Source organism: Bubalus kerabau, chromosome 1 (genome assembly GCF_029407905.1).
Source record: "Bubalus kerabau isolate K-KA32 ecotype Philippines breed swamp buffalo chromosome 1, PCC_UOA_SB_1v2, whole genome shotgun sequence".
NCBI lineage: Eukaryota > Metazoa > Chordata > Mammalia > Artiodactyla > Bovidae > Bubalus > Bubalus kerabau.
This window is the reverse complement of record NC_073624.1, coordinates 164,371,576-164,395,226: the sequence shown is the minus strand read 5'-3', so window position 1 is coordinate 164,395,226 and position 23,651 is coordinate 164,371,576. Positions and strand designations below refer to the sequence as shown.

The 23,651-nt window shown below is 38.5% G+C and overlaps 1 protein-coding gene, 1 long non-coding RNA gene and 2 other non-coding genes across 7 annotated transcripts in view; 2 read left to right on the top strand and 2 right to left on the bottom strand.

The window, feature by feature from the left end:
* The window catches only part of WAPL (WAPL cohesin release factor), a 75,457-nt gene that overhangs the window by 6,788 nt on the left and 45,018 nt on the right, over nucleotides 1-23,651 (top strand). For 3 of the 4 annotated variants that reach the window (XM_055538044.1, XM_055538031.1, XM_055538038.1), the window contains 2 exons: nucleotides 17,382-18,422; nucleotides 20,382-20,500. In XM_055538044.1, coding sequence (XP_055394019.1) covers nucleotides 17,382-18,422; nucleotides 20,382-20,500 — 1,160 coding nt within the window. The remainder of the gene's footprint in view (nucleotides 1-17,381; nucleotides 18,423-20,381; nucleotides 20,501-23,651) is intronic. The other variant, XM_055538023.1, reaches the window with a different exon arrangement.
* Nucleotides 1,685-8,920, top strand: LOC129621591 (uncharacterized). The gene is made up of 2 exons (XR_008699496.1): nucleotides 1,685-2,554; nucleotides 3,958-8,920. It is a non-coding gene; the product is annotated as an uncharacterized LOC129621591 (long non-coding RNA).
* On the bottom strand, nucleotides 13,019-13,122 carry LOC129642512 (U6 spliceosomal RNA). Its single transcript, XR_008709781.1, has one exon. It is a non-coding gene; the product is annotated as a U6 spliceosomal RNA (small nuclear RNA).
* Nucleotides 23,491-23,597, bottom strand: LOC129642471 (U6 spliceosomal RNA). Its single transcript, XR_008709741.1, has one exon. It is a non-coding gene; the product is annotated as a U6 spliceosomal RNA (small nuclear RNA).

The window sequence follows — 23,651 nt, the reverse complement described above, 5'->3', positions numbered from 1 at the left end:
GTCAATATACGGCAAATCTTGTTCCATCTATTGTGTACACTATTCTGTCTCCTGGTTTATTTTAAAGTGGATTTAGGATATCTTAATTTATCTGTAGATACTTGAATGGAAGTTTTCATTAAAGCCAGTGAAATCTCAAACAAGTGTGAAACTTAAAAATGACTTAACAGGACCTAGAAACTTGGCCTTTTGAGAGATCTTGGAGTATTCTTATAAAGTTTGGCATCCAGAGCTATGTGCATTAGGGGTAAAAGAAAGCTTCTCTTGCCTTTTATATACAGCTACTCCTATTTTCCATCTTTGTGCGTTTTGCTACAGGTTTTTAATCTGGGTTCTAGAATAAAGTGTGCAAAGACTTGTATTTGTACTTGGCACACTTTCCTTGCTAGCCAGCTGGGATTCAGTCTACATACCCTGCCAAATATTGAGATAACTATGGCATAGGCTCTTATTTTGCATGCCTGTCTTTGTAGCCAGTTTTTTTTTCTATTTGCTTAAAACTGTACTGAGTATTTGTATAAGTTAGAGGGCTGTTACTGTCAAGAAATTAGGAACTTTAATTTAGAACTGAAGATCGTTTTTAGAAAGGGAAATGAATTGTTCTATTCCTGAAAGCTTAAAGTAGGCCAGGGACTTGTGACCTGAGAGGCGATTGTCATCTACTCATTGGATAAAGTACAGGTGATTAATGAGGATTAAAGAATTCTGCAAGTATAGCATTGGTAAGAGTTACCTACCTTCATTTAGCTCTTGAATGTATTTGTCATATAGAATATACTTGTCATTCCTAAAATCAGCTTCTTTTAAGGGAAGAGGGTAAGATGCCTGTTGTTACTTTGTGCTAAGCCCTTCATATCAGTTGATCTTTAATCTCAACTATTTAAGGGAGGCTTTATTCCCATTTTAGAGGAGGTAAAGCATATTTCAAAGAAGTTGAATCACTTGAACTATTAAGTGGAAGAGCTGAGAAACACCTAAAGTGTTCTTTTCATACAGTCCTGCTGTATTCTGATGTGAATGAACTTAATTCGATCATATTTAAAGCTTTATATTTAAAATAACAGGCTGTCACTGTACGAGTTTTCCTCTTGAAGTTGAAAATAACTTGAACAAATAACAAATTATGTGTTACCTCTTGCCTCTGTTTAAATAGTTTTCTTTTTAGTAAGAATGGTGGCCAAACCAGTTATAAATACTGAAGAAAGCTGACCTTAATTTTTGCTAATAGGTACCCTCTGTTTGCTAATTTCTAAAAATTCTGTATGGAAATTTAACAATATGCAAATTCTGAGAGAGACAGTGTAATTTCAAGTAAATAGATTTGTTTTAAAGTAGAACTTTAGTTTTTTGTAAAAGATTTTCTTAGTGAAAGGACGTTCATTCTCAGGGTTTGACCAATAACACAAGTGCAGGTAATCACTAATATAACTTGAATAGAAGTGAGTACACAGGGAGCAGTGTGTACTCAGTGGCAAATGGGCTTGGCATGTGTTCACAACTTGTTAAAGATGTTTGAAGGAGAGAAGAAAAGGGGCAGCTAGAGATATATGAGGGGTTCTGGAAAGTTTGATTGCATAAGAGAGTCTTGAAGCATAGAATCCAAAGCCCAGAGGGGGAGAGTAATCTTGGGAGAAGGGACACTGCATTTCTTGGCTGGGTGGAGAGAGGGGTGAAAATGTGAGTTTAATGGGAGGATGGAAGATAAGGTTGTTTATGAACCAAAACTGCTCCGCACCCCCCCGACCCCCACCATCCTTTCTTTTTATAAAGTGACAAAGGAGGTCATCTCTGAAAGGGAGAAAGAAAAAAGGATGTGTGTGGTGGCTGGAGGGGAGAGGCAAAGTGTTCAAATAGATTTTGGAGAAAGTGGAAAAGGAAGGAGCTGTCTATAGAGAGTAGAATTTCTGGACATCATTGATGCCTTAGTTGAAGTTTGTTATCACCGAAAACTCTTCAGCATGTGTGTTTTCCCCTCTCCTTTATTTATTTGTTTTTTTTTCCCCCCTCTCCTTTAGTAGGCCCTATTAGCCAGAATCTGTACAAAATATAGAATATTGGCTAGAATAATGAGAATTATGCTGGATTGGCATTTTGTCTGACTAGATATGGAATGAACAGATAGAAAAGAAAGAGAATTTAGGTTATTGACCAGAGAGTGATTGAAATGATGAACTGTGCACTTTAAACTTGACTAATTGGACAGGGGTGGGTGGATAGGAGGAAGAGAAGAGAGGTCAGTATACCGAGAATCTTAATAAAAATCGAGAGTAGGATTCCTGAGACAAGTTGGTTAGCTGGTAGTAATTATGGATTATCTTATTCTGATATTTAAGAGTTGAAGCATTTTAGGATATGAGAAGTTCCTGGATGAAATTGTGAACAGGTGACTAAGATAGAATGTAGAGGACTTGATGGGAGAATAAGGAGCTGGGAGTTGAAGGGGTTGGAATTTGGCGGAATTCAGGGTGATAGCAGAAGTGACATGGAAGGGTGGATTACAGACCTGGTTTAAAACCCTTAGATAAACGAAGAGTAAGAGGCTGATAGACGACAGGTAAGAGGGATATTATAGCGTAGCTAGCTAGGTGGCACATGCCTCAAAGGAATGGACTTTTTATAAGAGAGGGGAATAGTAGTAGTTTCATAAGAGGCTCTGGAGAGCCAACATGTGAGTAGCTGCAAACCATCCTTCTCTGAGATACTGGAAAGGGCTGCATGAGAAGTGGCATTCTTAGTTGGGTTTCAGTTAGGGTTTCCCTAGTGGTTCAGATGGTAAAGCGTCTGCCTGCAGTGTGGGAGACCCGGGTTCGATCCCTGGGTTGGGACGAGCCCCTGGAGAAGGAAATGGCAACCCACTCCAGTACTGTTGCCTGGAAAGTTTCATGGACAGAGGAGCCAGGTATGCTACAGTCCATGAGGTTGCAAAGAGTTGGACATAACTGAGCGGCTTCACTTGACTTATTTCAGTTAGGGCAAGGAAGTGGTAGAGGGCATGAGCCCCAGGTGTATGTGATGTGCTGATCACTGAGCCTTGGATACTCTGGACTTAAAAGCTGTGGGGTGGGGGGGGGGCAGTGGATTGTTGAGTAGAAGATGGGAAAGAAGCGTAGGTACATTTTGAGTGTTACAGTACAGGAGGAGGTAGATGGCAAGTTTGCATTTTGATTTATCCGTCAGGGTCCCAACTGGAAACATGGCATGCCCCAGTTAGGCTCTTAACAGGAGATTTATTTTTGTAATGGTTAATTACAAAGGTGTGTGAGGAATGTTAGGGAAAGCCTAGCCTGGGTTAGGTGCATTGAAGCTCTTCTGTGGTGGGTCCCTCTTCCCACCTCCAACCCTGGCATCCACTGATCAGTGTTCTGCCCCTGTAGCTTTGTTTTTTCCAATATTTCCTATACAAAGGGTCATTCGGTATGTAGCAATTTCAGCCTGGCTTCTTATTTAGCATAATACTTTTAAAGAGTATTCCATATTGTGTGAATCAGTATTTTTATCGTTGAGTAGTATTCCATTGTATATACCATAACCTATTCACTATTTGAAAGACATTTTGACATTTGACATGTGGGATCTTAGTTCCCCAGCCACGGATCCAACCCATGACCCCTGCATTGGAAGCATGGAGTCACATTAAAAAAATGAGAGGAAGTTTTTCTTTAACAACCAGAAGATTTACAGCACCCTTTTTCTTTTTTGAAATTGTATTTTTTTTTTTTTTTTTGGCCATGTGGCATGTGGGACCCCTGTGCCTTGGAAATGTGGAGTCTTAACTGCTGGACCGCCAGGGAAATCCCTTGAAATTGTATTTCTGTCCCACTTCCCCTTTAGGATTTTACCCTAATGAACATTTCTGTTAATGGTCATCTCTTCATAATTTTGTAGTACATACATTTTTTGTGTATAAGTTTGTGTGCTAAGTCACTTCAGTTGTGTCTGACTCTTTGTGGACCGTAGCCAACCAGGTGCCTTTGTCCGTGGGATTCTCCAGGCAAGAATACTGAAGTGGGTTGCTGTGTCCCCCTCCAGGAGATCTTCACCTAGGGATGGACCTGCATCTCTTACGTCTCCTGCATTGGCAAGTGGATTCTTTATCACTAGCGCCACTTGGGAAGCCCCATATATAAGTTTAAATGTAAACTTTTAAGAATTTTTGTGATTCTAATGTTCAAAGTATTTGAAAATTCTTCTAGATTATCACCACAATTATGAATGTATAATTCATCAAATTAGTGTTAAATTGATTAATTATTAGATTATAATTAGTCAACTGCATTTTAAAGGCAAAGTTTATTGGAAATGTACCTCTTAATGGTATGGGTAAAGCTGTTTTCAATTAGTTGATGTATATATGGATAAATATTGCTGGAATTAAGAAAAAGCTCTGACATCAGTCTGTTCCTATTTTTTAATACATATAAATATGGAGGTACTATATTAATAAAAAATAAGAGTGGAAAGAATTTTGCTATAGTAGTTTCTATTTGGAAAGCAATAAATAATTAGAACCACCTGACATGCAATGGATTTGTTTCCAGGACATTAGAGTAACCCAGTTATTAAGCATGGATGCCAGTAATGTATCATATTATTTCTTTACTGTCATGCCAGAGTAGGAGCAATGTTCATAGTAAGATTAGGGATAAGTGAGTGATATGCCATTATTTGTAATGTGGAAGAATAATTATTAATCCCAGGTGGGTTGGTACATCAGTTTTTGGACCACAGTATATGAGAAAGGTGGGGATTTAGAAATGCATGTCCCTAGAACTTGGGCTTCCCTAGTGGCTCAGTGGTAAAGAATCTGCCTGCCAGTGCGGGAGCCATAGGAGACACTGGTTTGATCCCTGGGTTGGGAAGATCCCCTGCAGGAAGAAATGGCAACCCACTCCTGTATTCTTGCCTGGAGAGTCCCATGGACAGAGGAGCCTGGTGGGCTACAGTCCATGGGTTCTGAGTTGGACACAACTGAAGTGACTGAGCACACGTGCACATAAGGAAGACGGGGATTTAGAAATGAATGTCCCTAAGATTTAATTGTGCCTTTGTTTGTTTTGGCATGCCTTTCTGTAACTCCAGGAGTCTGTGTATATAGTTGAAAGAGTTAATTTTCTGTGTGGCTCATTGGTTGAGGATTGACTTGGGTATGTGGATGTGTTCCCTGTTCTTCTGCAAGGGTGGGCAGAGATAGGCAGCTTGAGCAGGAGGCCATGGGAACAAACAAGCTTCTTGGCGTGTGGGTGGGCAGTGGCAGTGGGCCATGAGGTTCTCCGTGGGCAGCTGTAGATAGGGAATGAGAATTGAGTTGGACTGTTCTGTGTAGTGGGCCCAGCTGAATGGTTCTTTTGGAGTTGTTTTATCTTTAACATTACATACAGACTTTGTGTTTGATAGGTATGTTTTATAAATAATTAAAAAATTATAAAATATAATTGAAATCACCACTTGAAATACTTAGCATTTTTTTCAAGTACTTTTTACTTTCCAAATCTTTGAGTAAAACTGATCCACTGAGGAAGATGTGCCATATTTTTCCTTTGACTTCTTAGGTGCCCCTTATAAATAGCCACACACCTTTGTTGACAGTGAAAAATCAGTTTCCATTCATAGAAGCATGCTGTTGACAGTTTCTTATGTATATTTTCATAATTTTCAATATGCACAGCATGTAAATCTATATATCCCTAAAAATACAAACACATAGATGACAGTGTGGTATACACGTGTATATACTGTGTATGTATGTGTGTACGGAAAAATCGTTAAGATATACACATCAGTATTTATAAAATCTACCTTTTCTTCATGGTTTTCTATTATATGAATATACCATATTTAAGTCTCTTAGGAATAGTTTGGCTGTTTTGTGGTCATTTGCTATTAACAAAGAAATGCTATATGGAACATCATTCTACTTTCATGTTTGAGCATCATGTTGTCATATATAGTGGTAGAAGATGTTTCTAGAAGTGGACTTGAAAGAGCATACATATTTAAATGTTCAGCTGATATTGCACTGTTTCCCATTGACACTGGCTTTTTTCCCCCAGCATTATTCTATTGAACTTTGGGGTTTGTCTAGCTGAAAGATAGAAAAAATGTCTTTATTTTGGGGGTTTAATTTTTTCTACTTTAGAATATGTGCAGTTTTATTTTTTTAATGTAAATAAAATTATCTGCACATGGTACAAAATTACAGTGGTTAAAAGCTTCCCCACCTCCTTTTTCCAGTTGTGCCGGTTGTTCTTGGAGGGATTGACCATTCATAGTTACTTTTGTTACCCGTTCTGACATATGTTGTGTATCTACAAGAAGTTCAAGCAGTTACAAATTTGTGCGTGTGTTAGATCTACAAAATGATGACTTGGTGTTTAATACCTTGCTTTTTCACTTAATATGTATCGGGAATAAGTCTCGGTCAAAATATGGAAGTTTTCTTTCAGGCCTCCTCTTTTTTATTTAAAAATACTGTTGCATTCATGGTATGTCAATTCCCCCTATGTTTTTTTTTTTTGTAATTTCCTAGCCAGTTCCTTGTAGATGTCAGACTTTGGGTTGTTTCCAGTGTTTTTGTTTTCTTTAAAAAGTTGCTTTATTTTTTAGACAGTAAACAGCACTTAATAACTGTGTGGCTGTTAACTGTCTAGCAAGTGAAATCTACTGTCCCTCATGTGCAGAATGGGAGACAGGTTCACATTTCTTTATCTGAAACATTTTAGGCCAGATCTGTCTTGGAATTGGGGCTAGTTTGGAATTATAAAGTATGTTTTTTTAATATGAACCCCCATCAGGTGCCCGGCAGCACTCTATTCAAAGACAAGTTTTATTCAGAAAAAGAAAATACTATCAATAGCCTTACTTGAATGAAGTCAGGTTTTGCTTCAAAAGGCATTATCAGAAAACTTTGTTTTCAGAGCTTTTTGGATGTTGCAGTTGTGGATAAAGGCTTGTGAACTTGTAATAGTACCTACATCAGATGGTTGCTATGAGATCAAATGAATTAATGGATGGAAAGTATTTGGGACAGTACCAGGCACATACTGAGGGCTTAGTAAGTATAAATATAGTTCAGCTTTGTTTTACTTTCTTTTTCTAGCTTTATTGAGATATAATTAATATATAATGTTTACTCTTGATTTTTAATTGTGGATGAAGTTGAGTATCTTTTCATAAGTTACTAGTTCATTCTGTTTCTTTTTCTATTGGTCTTTGTGTCTATACCTGCTTTTTCTGCTGCAACATTGATTGACTTACTGATGCATAAGAATTCTTATGATACCACTATATTAAGGGAATAAGCCCTTTCTATTTCCTTAATGATTGATGATGATCATTTTCCATGCTTATTTTGGTATCAGTATAGTTTCTTTGATGTACCCTCACATTTCTTTGCTCATTTTTAATTGAGTTGCTTATTTTCTCATTGAACTTTAAGACTTCTTTATTTCCGATACAAGTATTGTATCAGACATTTATTGCAGGTATTTTCTGAGTCTGTGATGTGTTTTTTGCAGGGCAGAAGTTAGTTGTTTTGATCAAGTCCCATTTTATCAAGTATTTCTGACAATAGAGTACACTCTCCTCCCTAGGCATCCCCTTCTTTGGACAGCTCTAGTTAATCTTTAATGCTGTTGCTTATCAGTCCTTATAGTTTCTATGAATTGAATGATGTCTATAGGTTTAATAAGTTTGTTCTCTCTTTGCATGACAGCCATGGGCACCCCACTCCAGTACTTTTGCCTGGAAAATCCCATGGACGGAGAAGCCTGGTAGGCTGCAGTCCATGGGGTCGCTAGAGTTGGACACGACTGAGTGACTTCACTTTCACTTTTCACTTTGATGCATTGGAGAAGGAAATGGCAACCCACTCCAGTGTTCTTGCCTGGCAAATCCCATGGACGGAGGAGCCTGGTAGGCTGCAGTCCATGGGGTTGCTAAGAGTTGGACACGACTGAGCGACTTCATTTTCCCTTTCACTTTCATGCATTGGAGAAGGAAATGGCACCCCACTCCAGTGTTCTTGCCTGGAGAATCCCAGGGACGGGGGAGCCAGGTGGGCTGCTGTTTATGGGGTCGCACAGAGTCAGACATGACTGAAGTGACTTAGGAGCAGCAGGATAATAGGACCACTGACAAAATGTGGTTTGCTGGAGAAGGGAATGGCAAACCACTTCGGTATTCTTACCTTGAGAACCCCATGAACAGTATGAAAATGCAAAAAGATAGGACACTGAAAGATGAACTTCCCAAGTCAGTAGGTACCCAATATGCTACTGGAGATCAGTGGAGAAATAACTCCAGAATGAAAAGATGGAGCCAAAGCAAAAACAGCATTCAGTTGTGGATGTGACTGGTGATGGAAGCAAGATCCAGTGCTGTAAAGAGCAATATTGCATAGGAACCAGGAATGTTAAGTGGAAAATTGGAAATGGTCAAACAGGAGATGGCAAGAGTAAACGTTGACATTTTAGGAATCAGCGAACTAAAATGGAACGGAATGAGTGAATTTATTTCAGATGACCATTATATCTACTACTGTTGGCAGGAATCCCTTAGAAGAAACGGAGTAGCCATCATGGTCAAGAAGAGTCCAAAATGCAGTACTTGGATGCAGTCGCAAAAACGACAGAATGATCTGTTTGTTTCCAAGGCAAACCATTTAGTATCATAGTAATCCAAGTGTATTCCCCAACCAGTAACGCTGAAGAAGCTGAAGTTGAACGGTACTGTGAAGACCTACAAGACCTTCTAGAACTAACACCCAATTAAGATGTCCTTTTCATTATAGGGGACTGGAACAAAAGTAGGAAATCAGGAAACACCTGGAGTAACAGGCAGATTTGGCCTTGGAGTACAGAATGAAGCAGGACAAAGGCTAATAGAGTTTTGCCAAGAGAACACACTGGTCATAGCAACAGCCCTCTTCCAACAACACAGGAGAAGACTCTACACATGGACATTTCCAGACGGTCAACACCGATATCAGATTGATTATATTTTTTGCAGCTAAAGATGGAGAAGCTCTATAGAGTCAGCAAAAACAAGACCGGGAGCTGACTATGGCTCAGATCATGAACTCCTTACTGCCAAATTCAGACTTAAATTGAAGAAAGTAGGGAAAACCACTAGACCATTCAGGTATGACCTAAAATCAAATCCCTTATGATTATACAGTGGAAGTTGAGAAATAGATTCAAGGGATTAGGTCTGATAGAGTGCCTGATGAACTGTGAACAGAGGTTCGTGACACTGTACAGGAGACAGGGATCAAGACCATCTCCAAGAAAAAGAAATGCAAAAAAGCAATATGGTTGTCTGAGATGGCCTTATAAATAGCTGTGAAAAGAAGTGAAAGCAAAGGAGAAAAGGAAAGATATACCCACTTGAATGCAGAGTTCCAAAGAATAGCAAGGAGAGATAAGAAACCCTTCCTCAGTGATCAGTGCAAAGAAATAGAGGAAAATAATAGAATGAGAAAGACTAGAGATCTCTTCAAGAAAATTAGGGATTCCAAGGAAACATTTCATGCAAAGATGGGCTCGATAAAGGACAGAAATGGTGTGAACCTAACAGAAGCAGAAGATATTAAGAAGAGGTGGCGGGAATACACAGAAGAACTGTACAAAAAAGAGCTTCACGACCAAGATAATCACAAGGGTATGATCACTCACCTAGAGCCAGACATCCTGGAATGCGAAGTCAAGTGGGCTTTAGCAAGCATCACTATGAACAAAGCTAGTGGAAGTGATGGAATTCCAGTCAAGCTATTTCAAATCCTGAAAGATGATGCTGTGAAAGTGCTGTACTCATGCCAGCAAAATTGGAAAACTCAGCAGTGGCCACAGGACTGGAAAAGGTCAGTTTTCACTCCAATCCCAAAGAAAGGCAATGCCAAAGAATGCTCAAACTACCACACAATTGCACTCATCTCACACGCTAGTAAAGTAATGCTCAAAAGTCTCCAAGCCAGGCTTCAGCAATACGTGAACTGTGAACTTCCTGATGTTCAAGCTGGTTTTAGTAAAGGCAGAGAAACCAGAGATCAAATTGCCAGTGTCCGTTGGATCATCAAAAAAGCAAGAGAGTTCCAGAAAAACATCTGCTTTATTAACTATCCCAAAGCCTTTGTGTGGATCACGACAAACTGTGGAAAATTCTGAAAGAGATGGGAATACCAGACCACCTGACCTGCCTCTTCAGAAATCTGTATGCAGGTCAGGAAGCAACAGTTAGAACTAGACACAGAACAACAGACTGGTTCCAGATAGGGAATGGAGTATGTCAAGGCTGTATAATGTCACCCTGCTTATTTAACTTACATGCAGAGTACATCATGAGAAATGCTGGGGTGGATAAAGCACAAGCTGGAATCAAGATCCCTGGGAGAAATATCAATAACCTCAGATATGCAGATGATACCACCCTTATGGCAGGAAGTGAAGAAGATCTGAGGAGCCTCTTGATGAAAGTGAAAGAGAAGAGTGAAAAGTTGGCTTAAAGCTCCACATTCAGAAAGCTAAGATCATGGCATCTGGTCCCATCACTTCATGGCAAATAGATGGGGAAACAGTGTCAGACTTTGTATTTTTGGGCTCCAAAATCACTGCAGACGGTGATTGCAGCCATGAAGTTAAAAGATTGCTTGCTCCTTGGAACAAAAATTATGACCAACCTAGACAGCATATTAAAAAGTAGAGACATTACTTTGCCAACAAAGTTCCATCTAGTCAAGGCTATGGTTTTTCTGGTAGTCATGTATGGATGTGAGAGTTGGACTGTGAAGAAAGCTGAGCGCCAAAGAATTGATGCTTTTGAACTGTGGTGTTGGAGAAGACTCTTGAGAGTCCCTTGGACTGCAAGGAGATCCAACCAGTCCATCCTAAAGATAATCAGTCCTGAATATTCTTTGTAAGGACTGATGCTGAAGCTAAAACTCCAATACTTTGGCACCTGATGTGAAGAACTAACTCATTTGAAAAGACTCTGATGCTGGGAAAGATTGGGGGCAGGAGGAGAAGGGGACGACAGAGGATGAGATGGTTGGATGGCATCCCTGACTCAATGGACATGAGTTTGAATAAACTCTGGGATTTGGTGATGGACAGGGAAGTCTGGTGTCCATGGGTCGCAAAGAGTCGGACACGACTGAGCGACTGAACTGAATTCAACTTAGGATAACTGTTAAGTTTAGCTTTGTAGGTAATGCCAGAGTGGTGGTTCCCGGTTTTGCTACGGCCAGTTCAAGTTGCTTTACCTTCTCCACAGTACTTGGCATTGTGAATTTTAACTCTTGGTGGTTTTGCAGTAGCATCTCATTATAGTTTTAATTTGCATCTTCCTAATAACTAACTAATGAATTAAATGTCTTTTAATATATTTTATATATTTATTGAATATTCTTTTTGAAATCAAGGGAGTTATCAAATTGCTTGATCTTGTTTTTTTTTTTTTTTTGGATATCTTGTTGAGTTGTAGGCATTGTAATTCCTCTGCCCCACTGGTCTGGGTAGTTCTCTTGAAAAACATTGTAGTTTTTAATCTTTTCTTTTTTTGTGGTTGGGGGGACGGTGCACACTGCAGCATACAGGATCCTGGACTGGGAGGAAATTCCCTAAATAGTGTTTTTTTTTAATGTTTTTAATTGGAGTATAATTGCCTTACAGTGTTGTGTTAGTTTCTGCTGTACAACACAGTGAGTCAGCTACTAGCATACATGCACCCTCTCCGTCTGGAGCCTCCCCGCCTCCCCCGTGGGTTGCCCTCTAGGGCATCGCGGAGCGCTGACTCCTGTGCTGTGCGGCAGCTTCACCCAGGGACCTGCTTCACAAGTAGTGGATGTCAGTGCTGCTCTCTCAGTTTGTCCCGCCCCCGCTTCCTGTTCTGTGTCCACAAGTCCATTCTCTGTGTCTGTGTCTCTGTTTCTGCCCGGCAGTTTCTACCATTTTTGCCCTCTATTTCTGCCATTTTTCTAGACTCCATATGTATGCATTAATTATGATATGTTTCTCTTTCTGACTTTACTCTTTATGACTGACTTTAGGATCAGAGTATATGCCCGGTAGTGGGATTGCTGTGTCATATGGTAGTTTTATTTTTCGTTTTTTTTTAATTTTTTTTATTTTTATTAACGATAATTCTAGTGATAGCAGGTAAAGAGATCATTATTTGCTTTTTTAAAGGATAAAATTATTAAGCCTGAGGCCATTGCGACTGGAGTTGCAGCAGTCAAATTCGTGACTAGGGACCCATGATTCCTAAGCAGGTTTGTGAATGGCTAGTCCAAGATAATATTAAACAGTAAACATATGCTTTACATCTGTTACCTGTGTATACTTTTAAGAGGCCCAGCTGCTGTAGCATACATGGTAAAGGAAAGTGAAGTCACTCAGTCATTTCTGACTTTGTGACCCCATGGAGCCTACCAGGCTCCTCCACCCATGGGATTTTCCAGGCAAGAGTACTGGAGTGGGTTACCATTTCATTCTCCATATTTTTTGTTTTTTAAGAAACGTCCATACTGTTTTCCTGGAGAAGGCAATGGCACCCCACTCCAGTACTCTTGCCTGGGAACTCCCATGGACGGAGGAGCCTCGTAGGCTGCAGCCCACGGGGTCATGAAGAGTTGGACATGACTGTGCGACTTCACTTTCACTTTTCACTTTCATGCATTGGAGAAGGAAATGGCAACCCACTCCAGTGTTCTTGCCTGGAGAATCCCAGGGATGGGGGAGCCTGGTGGGCTGCCGTCTATGGGGTCGCACAGAGTTGGACACGACTGAAGTGACTTAGCAGCAGCAGCAGCATTCTGTTCTCCATAGTGGCTGTATCAATTTATATTCCCACCTACAGTGCAAGAGAGTTCCCTTTCTCCATGCCTTCTCTAACATTTATTCTTTGTAGATTTTTTGATGATGCCCATTCTGAGCATTGTGGTTTTGATTTGCATTTCTCTTATAATGAGTGATGGGGAGCATCTTTTCATGTGTTTGATGGTGGTGCATCTTCTTTGGAGAAATGTAAAAACGTGGGGCACTTCACAAATTTACATATCATCCTTGTGCAGGGGCCATGCCAATCTCTATATCTTTCCAATTTTAGTATATGTGCTGCCGAAGCGAGCACATTAGTGGTTTTTTAATGGACATTTAATTTTGGTGAAATTTCTTTTGCTTTGGAGAAGGTAAAGAAGTTGAAGATAAATGATGTTTCAGAACATGTTATTGAATAGTCTTTCCCATAAAGATATGAAGTTCTACAATTAACATATACTGATTTCCCACAGATATTTTGCTCCTTCTCTTGTCCTTTATCAGTTAAAAAATATATTTTGGAGTGTGTGAAAACTTGCTAAAATTATAGATATTCTCCCTGAAAACTGTGTGCACAGACATTTTTTTCCATACAGTTTCATGAGATTTGTGGAGACCATGAGATCATTCATAAATCTGTAGTCAAACCTCCCTTCCCACTTTTTAAGTATTTCAGCATTCACTTCATCCATGGAAGCCTTAAATTATCCCACCTGAGTACTTTCCTTTATAAAACCATGTATACTCACATTATTTGGACACAGCTGAAGCGACTTAGCAGCAGCAGCAGCAGATGTGTTTTTATTTTAAAAGGAATCCTCTATTTCCTTTCAAAATTAAGACTCTTAAGGAAATAGTAGACATTTAATTAAACTTCTGTGTAAGGTTGCTTACTGTCTTTTAGATAAGCAGAATTAAGGTTAGAGAGGAAATAAGAGTTGCCAAATTTTTACACATCTAATTACTGTCTTAGGTGTGTAGTTCAATACCATGTTTCTCAAATTCCAAATTCCATGTAGTCTTTACTATGCTAAATTCCCTCCCTCATATGCTACCAAATATATAAAAGACTGGGTAGATACTAAAATCTAGTGACATTAAAAGGCATTTATTAAGTATCTTTGAAGATGGTGCTAGGGTAAGTCTTCTTCTGAAAACTTTCTCCATAATCCAGTCTTCACCCTCTAGGTTAAGGAAAAACAGTAGGCTTTAAAATGTAATTTTGGAATCCTTGCTTGAAGCTGATAGACACAGGGTCTTAAGGAAATATTGATGAATGTACAGGTTAAATTCCACTAAGAAATGTCTCACTAAAAGGTTATTAAAAATATACTCTATATATTGGCAGAATTGGTACAATAGTTTGTATTTTGTCTTTAACCTGCAACTATCCGTAGTTACATTATCTTTTATCTGTTCAAATTGTCTTTGAGACAGATTTTATTAGCTCATTTTTTCAGGTGAAGAAATTGTCCCCACTTCTTAGGGTGACTTGCCCAAAGTCATTTTAGCCAGTAAGTGGCAGAGGTGGCACTTACCCATTTAACTCCTGAACTTTATCTTTGCTAGAAATGCATTTCTGTTTACATAGCTGGTTTAGCTTAAAACAGAGTTAATACTTACCTTCTCTGTTAAAAAAAAGAGTTGAAGGTGCGTACTGGGTTGGACATTTGAACAAAGATAGATGAGTATGCTTTCTTGCTGAGGTGGTGTGAGTGAACCTGTTGGCATTTGGAAAAGAGTTTAGCCATCTAAGAACTGGAAATAAGGAAGATTTCCAAATAGAAATGTTAGAGAAGCCCTAAAATTGTCTCAGTACAAGCCATTGTAAAAGAAAGAAAAAAGAAAAACAACCCAATTTTTACTCCCTTTCTCCCTGCCTTGATGTTTTGAGATATAACTTTAATTTATCTGACAGGGAAGCTGGGGTCCGTTGGAGGAGGCAGGATAGTTGAAAGTAATTGTTCTTTTGCATTTTAGGACAGGATAGCCTTGCTCTCTCTTCTGAAGGTATAGTTGAGAATATTTGTTGAAGACCTAAATGGTGAAGGACTGTAGAAAGTATTCGGTTTATGTATTAGAATACTGTTGTAGAAAACTTAGGTAGCTTTTCTTGTGCAGAACTCTTTGTTGATTTACTTAGCTTTTATCTATGTAATATATTTCATAAATTTAAAAATTATATAATATACTCTTATAATTCATCTGTAAGATTATGCTATGTAATTGAATACATGAATAAATTATATTTGCTAGTGACATAACTTTTCGTGACAGTACTTCATTCTGTAGGGCTCTTTATTACTCTTTGCATTTGAATATATAAAGGTATGTTCACAACAGAGTTAGATTTACATGTGAAAGGCAGCCCATGAGAATACTCTGATTTTAGGGGAAATGGGAGTGGTAAGTAAAACTTGAAGTAGTAATTTTTAAAAACGTGAATAATAAAGTTTATTGTTAAAATAAAACTTTGTCAAAAGGATGTTTTTACATAAAACAATTAGAAATAGCTTAAATAAATTTTGTAACATTAAGACAATACTATGTAGCTATAAAAATGGTGTGGTATGATATTTGATGATATCTTATACACATCTTTGTAGCTAAGTATACAAAGCATTCCCATAGGCATTTGTTAGCAAATAATTCCATTAATAATGCTGTAAAGTAGTATGGGTCAGTTGCTTCCCTTTTGAACAGAGGAAGACATTGAAAGCCTCAGGAAAACTCCCTAAGTTAAGGGTCTTCTCTGAGCCTTACACAAGTCTCCAGATTCAGCTACTAGTGCTCTTTCCACTTGTTAAAAAAGCAGTGGTATTGCTTCTTAAGGTTTGGTTTTAAACTTGGCTTTGTTTCAGCCCCTTTTAAGAATGTATCAGATGTCAGTCAGCTATTAATTGTTAGCTTTTCAGTATTAGTGATATGATACTTCTGAGATTATGAAAACTATAGTTCCTTGCCTTTGCCTGAGAAATATCTAAGAATAAAGCACGTATACCTGTAAATTAGATGCCTTCTAGAAGTAAGTAAATATAAATTACATTTACAACCATTGGGTAGCATTAAAAATTGTATAGTGGATTCATGTAAAGCATCCCTTTGCTTGTATTTGATGGTTTGTTAATTGAGATTTGTAAAGGACTTTTATAAATGTAGGTTTTTTTTGTTTGTTTTGTAACTGTATTAATTTATCATAAATATTGAACCTGGGTTTTTCTACCAACAAGTACTTGGAGAATTAATTGTAATACCAGTTTGAATCACATTTCCACCTCTTATTTAGAAAGATTAAAAAAATATTTCTGATGTCAAAATTAAAGACAATAAATATGGATTCCCCAGCTATAAAATGAATAGGCAATTCATGATTTACCACTGGTTGATATGGATAAATAAGGGCTTCCCTGGTGGCTCAGTGGTAAAGAATCTGCCTGCGGTGCAGAAGACGCAGGAGGTCCTGGGTTCTATCTCTGGGTTGGGATGATTCCCCTGAAAGATTGCATGGCAGTCCACTGCGGTATTCTTGCCTGAAGAATCCCATGGACAGAGGAGCCTAACAGGCTACAGTCCATAGGGTACGAGTCAGATATGACTGAAGCGACTGAGCATGTAGTAGGATATGGATAAATAACCACTGTAGCCATGAAACTTAGGCATCAGAGGCACTGTTTTAAAAAAAAGTGTTGAAATTATATGGCTTTCACGGTTAGAAGAAGGAATGAAAAGCAGAGTTGACTACAGAAACCTGAATCTGGAACAGGTTTCTAGACAGAACTGACATGCCCTATGGGCAACTCTACTCCGGAGAAATAGGCATTGCCAGAATGTCTTCATTAATTGTGTTACATTGTTTCATTTCATTTCAGTTGCTCAGTCCTGTCTGACTCTTTGTGACCCCATGAATCGCAGCACACCAGGCCTCCCCTGTCCATCACCAACTCCCGGAGTTCAGCCAAACTCATGTGCATTGAGTCGGTGATGCCATCCAGCCATCTCATCCTCTGTCATCCCCTTCTCCTCCTGCCCCCAATCCCTCCCAGCATCAGTCTTTTCCAATGAGTCAGCTCTTCGCATGAGGTGGCCAAAGTATTGGAGTTTCAGCCTCAGCATCAGTCCTTCCAATGAACACCCAGGACTGGTCTCCTTTAGGATGAACTGGTTGGATCTCCTTGCAATCCAAGTTACATTGTTTAGGTTCTACTAAATAATTTTTAGTTTAAGCATATTTGTTTGAAAAATCCATTGTACCTCTGAGAAGGTTTGACTATGTGTATGTCATTGAATTGATCCTGTTGTTTAACACTGCTGAAATCTCTTAAATTGAGGGTAACAATTTAGGGACTTGGATGCCTAGGGAGAGGTCAGTAGAAGACATGAGAGCTATATACTGAAAAGGTAGAAGAATAAATTGTCAGATACATAAACATTTATTTTTTCCACAATTTAAAATTATTACAGTTATTTCAAAATTAAATGACTTCTGTTATTTAACCATATGTCCCTTTTATTAACTTTTACATTGATACCACTCATATTTTTTATCCTTTGACCTGTTTTTCATTTTTATAGATAAAGTGGAGAACTTTAGTGAAGAACATGAAAAGAATAGTCACCATATTTACAAAAATGCTGAAGACAGTACTAAGAAACACAATGCAGAAACTACAGTGGCTTCTGGATACAAAGCTGATGAAATCAAGGAAAATGATACTTGGAATTCCCAACTTGGGAAAAGGTCAGAATCGCCATCAGAAACATCATCAATCAAGGGATCTGTAAGAACTGGTTTATATGAATGGGATAATGATTTTGAAGACAGCAGATCCGAAGATTGTATTTTAAATCTGGATAGTGATCCTCTTTTGGAGATGAAGGATGAGGATTTTAAAAATCGGTTGGAAAATCTAAATGAAGCCATTGAGGAAGACATGATGCAAAGTGTTCTTAGGCCAAGCAACTGTAGGACGTACTGTAGGGCCAATAAAGCAAAATCCTCACAAGGAGCGTCAAGTTTTGATAAGCTAATGGATGGCACCAGTCAGGCCTTAGCCAAAGCAAACAGTGAATCGAGTAAAGATGGCCTGAATCAGGCAAAGAAGGGCAGTGTAAGCTGTGGGACCAGTTTTAGAGGGACGGTTGGACGGACTAGAGATTATACTGTTTTACATCCATCTTGCTTGTCAGTTTGTAATGTTACCATCCAGGATACTATGGAACGCAGCATGGATGAGTTCACTGCTTCAACTCCTGCAGATTTGGGAGAAGCTGGCCGGCTAAGAAAAAAAGCAGATATTGCAACATCTAAGACCACTACTAGATTTCGACCTAGTAATACTAAATCTAAAAAGGATGTTAAACTTGAATTTTTTGGTTTTGAAGATCATGATGAGACAGGAGGTGATGAGGGAGGTTCTGGGAGTTCTAACTACAAAATTAAGTATTTTGGCTTTGATGATCTTAGTGAAAGTGAAGATGATGAAGATGATGACTGTCAGATGGAAAGAAAGACGAGCAAAAAAAGAACTAAAACAGCTCCATCACCCTCCATGCAGCCTCCTCCAGAAAGCAATGATAATTCCCAGGACAGTCAGTCTAGTTCTAATAATGCAGGTAAGACTTAAAAAAAATTAAATGTGTTTTTCAGGCTTAAATAATAGTTATTTAGTTTTCTCCTTGATAGCTTGTAACTTGTTACTACTTTTAATTTCAACAGAAATACCTGTTTAGTGCCAACAATTACCTTATCTAAAGATACAGCATTTTAAATGTAAATAAAGTCCTACCTTGTAAGGAACCAATTTGTAAAATGAGGAGTCTTTTCATATTTGTATTTTAATTCTGCCATTGGCACTTGAGAATTTTAAAATAGTATATATTTGTGTGTATACAGAGATACCAAACATCTTGATGTTTTAGTTTTGAAAAACTAAACCCAATGGAGACAGAGGATAGACTTTGGTCATATAGAATTCTATTGATATTAGATGGTTGAAATGAGGGAAATACCTTGAATTTATAAAGTTAAGATTAAATCTTAAGGATCACCCTCGTAAGTTGACTTAATAAAATTGAAAGATGCTAACTAAAATGTTTTTACATTCTTATCAGTGAAATTAATTTGTCCCTTAAGATAGTAGGACTCGTAATAACTTCAGGATTGATAGTCTCCACTGAAAGACAAAAGAAATAGGTTAGCCTTGCTGTGAGTAAGTCACTACTTGACAAGAACATTATGATGTGAATTGACTGTTGAGGAAGAGTATGTGAAAGCCTCTGTGATACAGGGGCTTATATTTATTTATATTTAACCAAATACATTTTTCTTATATTGGTTTTCTTGTTAAAACTTTTGTCCTTTTAGGGTCACAGAACAAGAATCATGGTGAATTAGAGCTATCATGGTGTTTCTGTGTATAGATTCTCATAGAGTATGTCATACTTGAGACTACTTAGCATTTTGCTTCAGTTGACCTAAAAATAATTTTGCTATATTAGAATCATTCTTATTTTCAAAACTAGAATTATACAGGAGTACCCCCAGCAGCCTGCCTTACTCCCCACTAGAAAAAATAAGACTATTTTCAGAATTCATCCCATGTTGTCTTGAATCCCTTCTGAAGAAGTGTGCTGCATCTTTGCTAGTCACTTGAGCTATGACTGGGCAGACAGCTTTACATTTGCTTTCTCAGGAGGATGATTAGTAACTGAATACTGAAACCCGAACTCCTGTCCTGCTACAACCTACTTAGTTAGCTTCTGTGCTAACCTTGATAGCAGGTTATCCTAAATCATTAGACTCCCTTTCAGAAACATCAAGTTGGTACCAAATAACATTTAAAAATTAGAGACCATTTGATTGATGTATTCAAAGTTGGAATCTAAGTCTTCATACAGTGTTTGAAACAGCAGACAGTTTTAAGAGTTAGGATAGAGAAAAGTCTCCCTTTTTTTTTTCTCCCTCTTTTTTTTGTTTAGGCTAGGGAAAAAAATACAATCATTTGGAAATTAATCTGATCCTTTGGTTGGTTTTGTGAGAATGCCACAGACCATTGAAGTACATTGTACTAGGTTATTCTGTATTTTTTGTCAAGGATAGCTATATCCTTTTTTTTTTTTTTTTAATGTGGCTTCTGTAGATGTTAAGCAGGCATTCCTTGAAGGCCAACATGATTCAGTATACTTTAATTCTAGAAAAATGTTACAGGTACATATCATCTGTTGGTGTGTGCATGTGTGTATTTTAAACTAGACTGCCAGTTTTACTGTTGAAAATAACAAGCAGTTATATGAACATTGAAGAACAAATTATTCTAGAAAAGAATTGATTTTGCTGATAAAATTGGAGCACATACACTGCAACTAAGTTTCTGATTTTCTTCTAGAGTAGGGTACAAGCAGGGAGTGAGTATGGGAGAGTGAGAATAATATTGGAGTATTTCGTCAGCTGTGTTGTTTTTATTTTATCTTTTCCTCCCCACAGTATGCTTCTTTCTCCCCCAAATGTTCATTAGTTGTCCAGTAGATAATTTGAAATAATAGAAAGCTAGCTAGTTTTGATTACCATTTCAGAAAACTTGGATTTTACAGAGGACTTGCCTGGTGTGCCTGAAAGTGTGAAGAAGCCTCCAAATAAACAAGGAGATAAATCAAAGGAAAATACCAGAAAGATTTTTAGCGGCCCCAAACGGGTAAGTAAAGCCCTGGCAGTCATTTGTATTATTTGTTGTTGAAGGGCTTAACTCTTAATTTTTTAATTTAAAAGTAACCAGCAAATATCATGGCAATATAATTTTGTCTTTCGAAGGCTATACGGAAGTCAGTTTGTAAAAGCATTGTTACCATGTTTTGATGTGTGGTAAAACATACATAACATACTCTTTTATTATATGCAAGTATACAATTCAGTGACATTAACAATTAACAAATAGCTCTATTAAGCGATAACTCCACCTTGACCTGCCCAGCCTCTGGTAAACACTACTTTTCTGTGTCTGTAAGTTTCCCTATTCTAGGTAGCTCGTGTAAGTGGAGTCACACGATGTTTGTCTGTTTGTGTCTGGCTTATTTCACTAAGCATTTGTTGTCCGGATGTTTCATCCCTGTTGTAGGGATGTATCATATATCAGGATGTTTGTTTTTTATGGCTGAATAATATTACAATGAAACTAAGCCATGCCCGTGGGGCAACCCAAGACGGGTGGGTCATGGTGGAGAGATCTGACAGAATGTGGTCCACTGGAGAAGGAAATGGCAAACCACTTCAGTATTCTTGCCTTGAGAACCCCATGAACAGTATGAAAAGGCAAAATGATAGGATACTGAAAGAGGAACTCCCCAGGTCAGTAGGGGCCCAATATGCTACTGGAGATCAGTGGAGAAATAACTCCAGAAAAAATGAAGGGATGGAGCCCAAGCAAAAACAATACCCAGCTGTGGACGTGACTGGTGGTAGAAGCAAGGTCCGATGCTGTAAAGAGCAATACTGCATAGGAACCTGGAATGTCAGGTCCATGAATCAAGGCAAATCGGAAGTGGTCAAAACAAGAGATGGCGAGAGTGAATGTAGACATTCTAGGAATCAGCGAACTAAAATGGACTGGAATGGGTGAATTTAACTCAGATGACCATTATATCTACTACTGCGGGCAGGAATCCCTCAGAAGAAATGGAGTAGCCATCATGGTCAACAAAAGAGTCCGAAATGCAATACTTGGATGCAATCTCAAAAACGACAGAATGATTTCTGTTAGTTTCCAGGGCAAACCATTCAATATCACAGTAATCCAAGTCTATGCCCCAACCAGTAATGCTGAAGAAGCTGAAGTTGAATGGTTCTATGAAGAACTATAAGACCTTTTAGAACTAACACCCAAAAAAGATGACCTTTTCATAATAGGGGACTGGAATGCAAAAGTAGGAAGTCAAGAAACACCTGGAGTAACAGGCAAATTTGGCCTTGGAATACGGAATGAAGCAGGGCAAAGACTAATAGAGTTTTGCCAAGAAAATGCACTGGTCATAACAAACACCCTTTTCCAACAACACAAGAGGAAACTCTACACATGGACATCACCAGATGGTCAACACAGAAATCAGATTGATTATATTCTTTTGCAGCCAAAGATGACAGTCAGCAAAAACAAGACCAAGAGCTGACTGTGGCTCAGATCATGAACTCCTTATTACCAAGTTCAGACTTAAATTGAAGAAAGTAGGGAAAACCACTAGACCATTCAGGTATGACCTAAATCAAATCCCTTATGATTATACAGTGGAAGTGAGAAATAGATTTAAGGGTCTAGATCTGATAGAGTGCCTGATGAACTATGGAATGAGGTTCGTGACAGTGTACAGGAGACAGGGATCAAGACCATCCCCATAGAAAAGAAATGCAAAAATCAAAATGGCTGTCTGGGGAGGCCTTACAAATAGCTGTGAAAAGAAGACAAGCAAAAAGCAAAGGAGAAAAGGAAAGATATACCATTTTAATGCAGAGTTCCAAAGAATAGCAAGAAGAGATACGAAAGCCTTCTTCAGCGATCAATGCAAAGAAATAGAGGAAAACAACAGAATGGGAAAGACTAGAGATCTCTTCAAGAAAATTAGAGATACCAAGGGGACATTTCATGCAAAGATGGGCTCGATAAAGGCCAAAAATGGTATGGACCTAACAAAAGCAGAAGATATTAAGAAGAGGTGGCAAGAATACACAGAACTGTACAAAAAAGATGTTCACAACCCAGATAATCATGATGGTGTGATCACTGACCTAGAGCCGGACATCCTGGAATGTGAAGTCAAGTGGGCCTTAGAAAGCATCACTACGAACAAAGCTAGTGGAGGTGATGGAATTCCAGTTGAGCTATTTCAAATCCTGGAAGATGATGCTGTGAAAGTGCTGCACTCAATATGCCAGTGGAAAACTCAGCAGTGGCCACAGGACTGGAAAAGGTCAGTTTTCACTCCAATCCCAAAGAAAGGCAATGCCAAAGAATGCTCAAACTACCACACAGTTGCACTCATCTCACATGCTAGTAAAGTAATGCTCAAAATTCTCCAAGCCAGGCTTCAGCAATATGTGAACTGTGAACTTCCTGATGTTCAAGCTGGTTTTAGAAAAGGCAGAGGAACCCGAGATCAAATTGCCAACATCCGCTGGATCACGGAAAAAGCAAGAGAGTTCCAGAAAAGTATCTATTTCTGCTTTATTGACTATGCCAAAGCCTTTGTGTGGATCACAATAAACTGTGGAAAATTCTGAAAGAGATGGGAATACCTCCTCCCTCCCCGTACCAGCCCTCTGGGTCGTCCCAGTGCACCAGCCCCAAGCATCCAGTATTGTGCATCGAACCTGGACTGGCGATTCATTTCATATATGATATTATACATATTTCAATGCCATTCTCCCAAATCATGCCACCCTTTCCCTCTCCCACAGAGTCCAAAAGACTGTTCTATACATCAGTGTCTCTTTTGCTGTCTCGTACACAGGGTTATTGTTACCATCTTTCTAAATTCCATATATATGCATTAATATACTGTATTGGTGTTTTTCTTTCTGGCTTACTTCACTCTGTATAATAGGCTCCAGTTTCATCCACCTCATTAGAACTGATTCAAATGTATTCTTTTTAATGGCTGAGTAATACTCCATTGTGTATATGTACCACAGCTTTCTTAAAATATGAAACGCTTCACGAATTTGCGTGTCATCCTTGTGCAGGGGCCATGTTAATCTTCTCTGTATCGTTCCAATTTTAGTATATGTGTTGCCGAAGCGAGCACTTTTGTGAGTCTTTTAAATATGGTCCTGCATAGGTATTGAGAATAATTTGCTTG